General features: G+C 42.5%; 1 protein-coding gene across 1 annotated transcript; it reads right to left on the bottom strand.

The window, feature by feature from the left end:
• Positions 1-1692: 1692 nt before the first annotated feature.
• On the bottom strand, positions 1693-9843 carry C1H11orf58 (chromosome 1 C11orf58 homolog). The gene is made up of 5 exons (XM_066631749.1): positions 9714-9843; positions 7213-7296; positions 4658-4718; positions 3831-3940; positions 1693-3053 (listed from the first exon to the last, which is right to left on the bottom strand). The coding sequence occupies exons 1-5, from the start codon at positions 9777-9779 to the stop codon at positions 2841-2843; spliced, it is 534 nt and encodes a 177-aa protein (XP_066487846.1). The 5' UTR covers positions 9780-9843; the 3' UTR covers positions 1693-2840.
• Between the last annotated feature and the right edge of the window lie 374 nt (positions 9844-10217).

Genomic DNA, 10217 nt, shown 5'->3' with positions numbered 1-10217 from the left:
CACCATAAAACAATGAAAAGAAATCACAAAAGCCGAAGGTGCTACTCTTCCTACAACTTTTGCTTGTACCTATACATTAAATTTAGAAATCTGTTTTGTTCCAACACCAAGTTATCTGTCTCATCCCACATATACTCTCACCAGGGCCACCAACTTAGGCCAACAACTACATGAACTATACATCAGGAAGACTTTTCAGATGGTATAAGCAAAGCCTCAAAGGAGGTTGCTTTTGCACACCAGAATACAGCACCTGGCCTTCCATGTCCCCTACTCTCAGTTTCTCATGACAGTTCCTAAGGATTCAAAGCAAATAATGATGCCAGGCTTTGATTATGAAACCTAGTAGTGGCATTGAATCTCTTTGTCTACTACATTTTTATAGAGGCAGCTTCAGTGCATAATTTAATCTCTTCTGGGGACTCTAGTAAATCCACAAGAGATTTCCACCAGCAGTCCTCTCTGACATAAGAACTAACATGTGCATACCTCTTTTGATGTGAATTCCCCAACTGTAGCCTTAGAAGGACCTATGGCTTTGATGCTGCCCTAAAAATTGTGCTTTCTGAAATAAACTTTCGTGACTCCTGTCTTAGGAATAGCAGATAGAAAACTGTAAAACCATATGAAGTTACAGCACCTTCCTTTTTGCTCATAGATTTTTTTTTAACATAGTGAAGTGAGGAAGAACATGCTTTCCCTTGGCTACTGAAAGGCTTTTTTCTCTTTCAACTAAGGAGTTTCTTTTTCCAGAATACTGAAGAAATTAGGTGAATCTGTGTCTGGGCTGCACCAGACCACAGATGGGGGCTTAATTATGGATGAACATTCCTCAAACTAAAAGAGTACCCCTACCCATAACACTCACATTTCAGGAAGCAGGCCAGCTTACAATCCTCCTCAACACCTAAGTCTCTAGCAAGAGAGTTTTTGGGTTAGCCATCAATGTGCAGTTGGACACAGTACAACCCAGACACCGTTTGTTATTATATTGAGAACAAGGCCTTAAGCCTTAGTTCTTTGAACTAAAGCCTATATACCGTAATTCTAAAATCTGTATCTATATATACATTGACAACCTAGTTCTCTTAGCCACTGACTTCCTAAAAGGACTAATTTAAAGTGAGTGTTGCAGAAATATCTATGGCACAAGGGCTAATCTGACTTGCATTCTCATACTGTATTTTATACAGGACATTGGATGGACGCAACTAACTGGTGTCAGGGAGAGCCAGTAACATTAGGAACCTTATGTGTCCACTTCCACTGGAATGGTTTCACAAATAAGCACTAGCCTAAGAGTTACAGACAAAACCCTCCAAACTTTAACTGAATCCTATACATGTCTACTTAGAAATATGTTTCATTGTATTCAGAACTTATTTCCAGAAAATTGTATACCGGATTACAGCCTAAATTATCAAGACAAATATGCACTATTTAAAATACAGAATTAAGTCCTAAAATCAGTGGGACTTAGCTGTAGTTGTATTACCTCCTAGTTGGCAAGTTTGGGAAAAATTAGGTAGTCTGTACTAGAATACTGGATCTTTTTTACTTCAACACAAACTCTGCCCTCCCCTTCATCTTTTCCGCTCAGTCAAAACTCCTTAATCCAACCTTTTCTATTCTGTTTTTTCACAAGTGAAACTCCCAATTACTGTATAAGTAGAAACAAACTACAGGTAAACCTTCAATAATGTGGCTTCCTTTAATAGCAATTCATTACAGTGCTCTTTGTGTCACTGACATCCACTCTAACCCATGAGAGTCATGCATTCTGAGCTAATCATTCCTCATTTCCTGCTCCTTCAATTAATAATCTTCATTGGCAATGTTTCATGCAGTACTAAACTATCAGGAAATGAATTCCCTGTGAATTGCTATATTCAAATACCTAGATCAGAATATGGTTCCACCCCAATTCAACAAATTTTGTGAAAAAGAGTGAGTACCTGCATGTCCACCTTCTTCCCTGCTGCACAACTTCTAGTATCCTACATATTAAAATGTGGACAGAATGCCTTTGCACACAGACATGGTAGATTACCAAATTTTATTGAGGAAATCAACTGTGCAGGAGATGTCCGAGAGTTCTATCTTAGCATGGATATGCAGGGACATTAGATGCGGGACAGGGCAAGTGTGCTGGGTGCCTGAGGAGGGTGACTGTACTCACTCCTCTCATATGGTTGGATGGATCAGGGGAAAAATATAATCTGATCTGACCCTGATACTCCCATTACAACTATGTTTCTCTGTTTTTCCCCTATGCAGCCATATTTTGAAGTCAGTCTCTTCCCCATACACACACCCAGCTTTAAACTAGGGATCCCTGAACACAGAATCTTATGCTGGGCAGATCCTCAAACGCTGATCTTTTGGCACACTTGTGCCATTACAGCTACAAGCAAAACAAAGGAGCTGCAATTCTCACTTTTTAATAAGGACATCAGTCAAAACCCAGACAGAATGCTGCTTTAAAAAAATAAACCATACACAATGACATTAAGTATCTTGAAGAGAAATCATTTTAACAAGCTTAAGAAGAGTTCAATAGCCATCATGGAACAGGGAGAGAGCCAGAATAATAATGCAAAAGTAGGTTGCAAACTAAATTTCCCCCACTCCTACTTTTTTTTTTATACCTTACAAAACCAAATTGATACAGTCATGCTGATAAAAATAGTATCAGGGCATTGGAAAAGCAAACACTATTCTTTCTTTCTCTAAAAGGGCCTCATTAAAACCATAATAGAAAGGTCTGTGCTGTAAGCAGTCCAACACTTTGCACTGTAACCATAAGGCTTTCTGTACTGAAGGGCCGATTTGATTTGTAGTTATGTACCACTGGACTTGACAAACATCATTTTATAATTGCTTTTCGCATCCTTCTTGCTTTGAGGATTCTCTGCATTGCTGTGCTTTTCAGTGGGTGGCTGCTCTTCTGCAGCCTCTTCCTGCTCAGAGTCAGAGTCACTTTCAGAGTCCTCTGAGCTTTCTGGCTCCAGGGAGTCTCTTGTATCCTCCTGGCCTTCTTTATCTTCCTCCAACTAAAATAAAGAGTCAGGTTGAAAGAAGAAAGATTTTTGCATTCTTGGGGCAAATATACACAGCATATTTTGCTGCACAACTGAGACACAATCCAGGTCGGTCAGGCTCTGTAATAAAAGTGGACCTCATTTAGCAAAAGAAGCCCACAACTATGAAAAATGTGCAGCCAATCATGGCTGGGCTTTATAAAGCAAGAGGTGCTTCATTTGAAGTGGGGAAATCTTTGTCAAAACAGTTTTCCTGTTCTTTGCAAGTGAAATTGTGAGGAAAACCCATTATCATACCAAGATCAAATTTCAAATTTTAGTTATAGCCTCCAAGTCCAACAAGGTTGCTTAGAGCGACAGATTTAGTCCACTGGCTTTCTGTTGGCCATCACTGCTCTAAGCTATACCATGTTATGAATCCAAGGTACAGACAATGGAACTCTGCTGAATCTAAATTGCAGCGCCCCACAAGCACTTCCTAGGAAGAAGCACTTCCAGCACATTAGATGTCTAGGATCTGCCACTATTCTAGCAGGAACAGTTTCCTGACGGCAATCAAACAATCTTCCCAGTTATGGTTGCCTAATTACAAGAATACAGCACTGGGACAGGTAGGCTTGCGCATGTGCTATCAGGCAGCTCAATCAACTGAAATTGCACTAAAGTTTAAAAGGAGTGCAACTAAACACTCCCACTGTACAAAATTATCTGTTGTGTTAACTATAGAAACTCTTTGGCCTCAAAAGCACAAAGGTCTTTGGTAACTATCATAAATTTAAACATTGTTACCTCACTGAACCCAAGTCCACAATGCCTCCGGTTCCTTCCAGACACCGTGCTATCCATGCTTTGCTGGTATTGCGTCTCTAGTTCATCATTCATTTTCTTGTCTTCTTCCCCTATATGTTCATATACGCTGATTATCATCCAGTCAAATAAATAAACATCTAACTACAACACAAAAGTAGAACATAATAAGGGCTTCTGAACACTTCATGTGATTCATTAAAACTTGTGCTAGTAATTCAAAACTGAAACATAACTAATCCAAGCAATAGGATGACTGGAAAGGTCTTGCAAAAGTGACCCAGGGAAGACTTTAATTCCAGCAACAGGAAAAAATGTGAAGTCCAGGATGAAAGTTTTTAATAACATCAAGTTAGACACACAAGAGCAAAGCTCATCAATTTATTCAATCCACGATGAAGCTCACTCTGTGGCAAGACTAAAACAGTGTACAGAAGCAGATGCTTCAGATGTCTGTCCTACAACATTTGTCCTACAACAGACAAATGCCTGTCTGTCCAAGCATTACCTGCATGTCCAGGCACAATAGAAAACAAACAAAGACAATGTACGCCTGGGGTCATTTTGTTACATACTGAATAAGGTGTCCCTTTTCTCATTCAGTGCGATGTGCAACCAGTGGGGCTGAATGGCTAGAGACTAGCTTTGGATATGAGAAATCCCAGTTGAAGTCTTCACTATATGAAATTCTTTTGAGTGTCCTTGAGAAAATTGTTGTAGAGCTGCAAAGGTGAGGTTCCTGAACATAATCTACTCATATCTGTGTAAAGATATGTAAACTACCTTCTGTTATGGTATGCTATACTGACCTGTTCTGAAATGAGAAGTTGATCTGTGGTCTCCAATAACAAGGCGGCCAGTGTGCTCTTTCTAGCAAAAAAACGAAAGTTATTATTCTAGAGGGAATAGTTAGGTTGGTCTGCTACAGCAAAAAACAAAAAGACACCTAGAAAACTAATAGATGTGGCATATACTTTTGTTTGTCAATTGCATTATTTATAAGCAACAAAACGTTTTGTTGCTTTCGAACACTAAATATCTCAAAAGGGTCAGCCCAACACCACAGCCCAACACTACTCTTCTTGATCACAGAAGTCAGGATTGGATTTGTTTAATACTGATGACTGTCTGATTTTTCCAGATCTTTACATGTGAAATGGGACAAGATATGGAGCCAAACCTTAAATTCATTCTGTAAAAACCAGCTGCTCATCACCTGGCTCAAATATTTGACTGCTCATAATATCACAATTTCATACACGGAAGCCCAGCACACAGCCAGTTTCCGATTATGTGGGAAGTGGTCTCCAAGTACATTTTTTCCCTTGACAACACTCATTGTAGAAATCCAGGCAGAAATCCACCCTTCCACGCCAAGCGTGTCACCAATTCGTAAAGGGAAAAATTGGATATGGAAGGTAGGACAGCAGTAACTGCTTCTCTCTACATGGCTTGACTTGATCACTATCTATTGTCTCAAGTATCTTTACTTGAAATTCTTATCTACCCGCATACAGGTATTATTACAATAACTAGCTGCTCCATTAAGATTCTGTTCGCTTCAGCATTCAGACTGTTAGTCTGTGGTCCATGTTACATTCAATGTTTGTTCCCCTGTTCTCACTAGATAGAAAAAATTCACTCAGTTTCATTCATCAGAGAAGGATTTGCTTGTTTAAATACAAGTTAAGCAACAGTACTACCAACAAATCCTGCCACATGTCAAATATTTTACCCCACCAGAGAACAGCTTTACAGTAGCATCAAGTTAAGTAGAACTACAATCAGCTTGGTAAACCCCGACTCAACATGATCACCACACACATGTGGCAACATAGAAAAGGAAAGATAAAAATCTTTCCTAAGACTGAACTTTTAAAAAAGAAGTTTTAAGAGAAACATTTGCAAAACTGTTTTCATGTACCCTATGGCATCTTCAACACACACACACACACACACACACACACACACACACACACACACACACACAAAAGAACTCCCTTAACCAGATGTTCTGGCCCACAAAAGCTTATACCTGAAAATATTAGTTAACCTTTAAGGTGCCACAACACTCTAATGCAGTGGTTCTCAAACTTTTTCGCATGGGACCTACTTTTGAGAATGACAATCTGTCCAGGACCCACCAGAAGTGATGTCATCAACCTGGAAGTGATACCGTGGCTGGAAGTGACATCATCAAACAGGAAGTGCCACATTGTGATGCCAGAGCTGGAGGTGATGCCATCAAGCAGCAAGTGACATCTACCTTTAATACTGTCAACACCACATATTATTAAACTGTATTAAAGGGAGAGTATCTAATGATATTTTGTTAGCTTTTATTGGGTTATTTCTCAGCCTTTTTCCAGTAGCAAAGTGTAAGAAAAACGCCTATTTACAACCTTGACACAACAAAATAATATCCTCGACTGCAGGGTTGTCAGAGCAAATATTATGCAAGGGTTAGCTTAGAAGAATGTCAGCATCTCAGCGCCACAATTTCATGAGCTGGAAACCCAGAAAAATGAAAGCAAATGCAATCAGGTTATCAGAGCCACACACGCAAGTTTGGGCTTCCTACTGCACCAATCCAAAGTCAAGCTTACAAAACTGTGTCTTGCACACACACCAGCAAGGCTGCAAAACAAGAGTCCACAGACAGATATCTGCCTTGCATTTCAGAGACCATTCCTTGCTTGAGCAACATGCACCGCCAACTCTAAACAATTTCAAGTGGTTTCCACACAGAACTAAGGCTTTCCTCCTCCACTTTTCAAGGGAAAGGTGGTGTGTAATGGTGTAAGCAAGGAAGGGAGCCGGATAGGAAATCGGAAGTAGCCTGGGGGACTTGGGAGTTGGAAAACTGGGGATTTAGCAGTAGTGAGGAGGGAGAGAGAGAGAGGAGACAAACTGGGAACGAGGGAAAGAAGTGGAAGAAATTGTCCTCAAAATGCTCTCTGAAAACAGTATAACATCCTCACTGTTCCAAGAGACATTTCTGGTTTTTTGTTTTGTTTTGTTTTTTTAAAAGGGCAGCTGCCAAGACAACCACCACCATTGCCATCACAGCAATTCTTTCAGCCCATTTCACATACCCCTGCAGATCACCAACTTGCTTAATTCACTCCCCCCATTTCACACACTTCTGCAGATCACCAATATACTTAATTCACTCTCCCCATTTCCCCCTTGTTTCTAGCTATAACAAGCATTTTATATGGGGCAAGCAAAATACCTTACAGTATCAAAGACAGTGAAGTAAATTGAGTACAACCAGGGAAAATAACTATGTTTTGAAAGCTCTTCACTATAAAGCTAAGTTCTGCACAGACACTGAATTACTTGGTACAAGATAAAGCCTCACCTTTGCAGCACCCATAAGTCTCAAGAACTTTTGCTTTCTTTCTTCATTACCCAAGTCCGCTGCCTCCCAGCTGCTAGATCCAAGCTGCAAAATACAAATTGGCCCTTAGTTACATCAAAGAAAAGATCAGTTGCATATGCTCATTTGATATTAAACTATTAAATATTTTGAACAGTATGACTCAACACCACACAACTCACATTACAGGGGTAATGCAATGACATCAGGTTTGCCTGTTCAATTCACATTAAGTCCAGCTAAGAAATATTTCCTTTCATTTATGAAAGAAATGAAACTTGTATCTTTCAGTATAACTGAACCCAAAGCAGCTAACAAAAATGCACAAAAAACAATTCAATAAAACCCACCACAAGTCTAAAACTACAGAAAAAGTCAGAAACATACAAATTCATAGTTAAGTTAAAACAATCACAGCAAGCAGCAGTCATCTTCCACCTAGAGCCTAAATGCCTGACAAAGCAAAAGAGTTTTCAGGAGCAGAAGCTGAGAGGGGGAGGCTCCTGTATCATCCCTGACAGGGAGTTCCATAACAGAAAGGGCCCTGTTGCATGCATGCCAACTTGACCTCCTTTAGCAAAGGCACACAAGGTGTAACTTCCCCAGAAGATCTCAGTGAGGAGGTAGTCTCACGCTGAAGACAGTCCCTAAGTACTAAGTTGAAGTCAGGGACTTCAACAGAATATGCAAGTTCAGGTTTGCCCGCTGTCAATGGCACGATCACATCTCAGTCCATGAAACTGTCACCCACATGACAACAGCTTCCTGCAGACACTTTCAAAGGCTAGTGGCAGCTACAGCTCCAAAAGCTAGGTAATTGTGGAGACCATACAGGAAAGAAGCTCTTTATAGGAAACTGAGGAAATACAATCAAACTATGGTCAGGAATACTTTTAGCCACAAACAAGAAAAGGCTGGAAGGGCTAAATAAGTCAGTCTATATAACCATCTAAATGCCCAAGCCCTATTGCTAACAATCTCAGTTAAGCAGTCTGCAGCATCTTAAAATACATGGAGATGACAGAATAGAAGGTGTTAGTCAATGCAAGTTACAAGCACAGTTTCAATAACTGAAATAGGGTGCCTATTTTCAACCACTGCCACTGTTTGGATCTGACCAATTCTTCTACTTTCCCATTCTGCAACATTGCCATATGACAGTGCAATAACTGGCATTGACAAACACATCAGCAAATTATACTTCTGTCTCACAAAGAAAACTTCAACACTGAGTTACAGTTGTTGGCCTGATATTACCACCACGTCTGCTTACTTGGGCAGAAAACCCAAGGGTTCTAACAATTTTATATTCCTTATTCCACTCACAATTCTCAGATACATGTTTTTGATTTACTTATTTTACCTTTGCTAGGTCACTGTGATCATTTCTATGCCATGCGCCTACTTCTAAGTGGTAGCTAAACGAGTCATGTGTAAGCATGCCACTGGCATGTAAATATGCACACACTCATCTGGCCTCTCTTAGGTCTACTGCCCAGCTTTCCAGTTGCCTACTCCAGTACCTCCTGTCCTTTCTCCCTTTAACAGAAACAGATATTGCAAGAACAAGAGAATAAAAAGGAGACCCATCCAATTCCTGAAATCTTTCCCTAATAAGTCACAATATCCCTATTTTCTCTTTCAAAAATATTGTGAATGCCTCTTAAAAGCAGTGTTACATTTGTGCACCATTTCCTTCTGCCAGATGTCTCAACAGCAACTCCTGATCAGGGGAGGGGGGCAATGGCACCACATAAACTGCTTCCCTCCCCCCCTGCAAAACCAACTACCCAGAAATCACTGCTGAATGTGTTAGAGTTGAGAATAAACACAACCAAATGACTGCAAGACTAAACGTATTAAATATTAAGCTTTGACACTTCAACTTCACGGGCATGTGTTGAAGGGAGCCACTAGGTGCCCTTTTCTACCACACCCTACTTCAGGAACTGGTGCAGCCCAGGCTGCTGCAGAATGAATGAACACCACATGGGGCAGAGCAGGTAGCAGGAGCTCAGGCCACTATCCTGGGGCAAATATACAAGGGTGCCTATTTGCAGCTGTAGAAAGTTGGAAAGCAGGGACGTGCGGTGGGTGGGGAGGCAGGTGAGGCAGAGCCTCCCCACAGGAGTCCTTCAAGAGTGCCGCCTCCGTATGAGGCACCCGCAACCCACACGCTGAGGGAGGAGGGAAGGAGCACAGACACGTGGGTTGCGGGTGCCTCACACAGTGGCGGCGCTTACCAAAGGGCTCCAGTGAGGAGGCCCTGCCCGCAGCTGCCTCACCTGCCTCCCCACCCACCGCACCCCTGCTGGAAAGGGCCTCCCCCAGCGCAGCCCGCCGCCCACCGCCCTGCCCCACACACCAGAAGGGCCCCCGGGGGCGACCAGAGGGCCAGGACCCTCCTCACAGGCGCCGCAGGAAGGCAGCCCCGCAGGGAGCCTCCCCAGCCCCGCCCGCCCGCCCGCCCCTCCTCTATTCACATCGGGAGAGGCCGCCCGCTTCACTCCGTGCCCGTGCTCGGGGTGGGACTCCTTGGCGGCGCTCATCGTCCCGTCCGAGACCACTTCCCCGACCCTACTCGCTGGGGCTGCGACACTGCGCAAACGCAGGCAGCTCTAGGCCGCGGCAACTCTATCACCGCCCTTTGGCTCTCGGGACTTGCAGTTCTCCTGCGAACCGCTGGAAAGCACTTTCAATTGACACTCTCGGGGTATTGAACTTCAAGTCCCATAAGCCCTTGCTACACGGTGCAGTTTCTCTCCTTCCGCCGCTGATTGGCTGTGGGTGGGGTAGGCGGAGAGAGAAAGAAGTTTTTTGATTGGTTGCTGAGTAGACGCTCCAGTTCGGTTTTGGAATGTTTGTCAAAGCACGTGTTCGCCTGTGTCCTTCCCCAGCATCACCAAGCCATTGTCTCCTCTGTGTTTCCCATTGCCTTTGCTGTGCGGGGAGTCAGCTGGCAGCATTCGCTAGTGGCTGGTGTGCAC

Source organism: Tiliqua scincoides, chromosome 1 (genome assembly GCF_035046505.1).
Source record: "Tiliqua scincoides isolate rTilSci1 chromosome 1, rTilSci1.hap2, whole genome shotgun sequence".
Lineage (NCBI taxonomy): Eukaryota > Metazoa > Chordata > Lepidosauria > Squamata > Scincidae > Tiliqua > Tiliqua scincoides.
This window is presented reverse-complemented; position numbering and strand designations above follow the sequence as displayed.

Coding starts and splice junctions, on each gene's coding strand:
- C1H11orf58 (XM_066631749.1), bottom strand. CDS start 9,779: ATGAGCGCCGCCAAGGAGTCCCACCCCGAGCACGGGCACGGAGTGAAG. Junction 7,297..9,713: donor AGCGGGCGGCCTCTCCCGAT/GTGAATAGAGGA, acceptor TGTATTTTGCAG/CTTGGATCTAGCAGCTGGGA. Junction 4,719..7,212: donor GACTTATGGGTGCTGCAAAG/GTGAGGCTTTAT, acceptor TTTTTTTGCTAG/AAAGAGCACACTGGCCGCCT.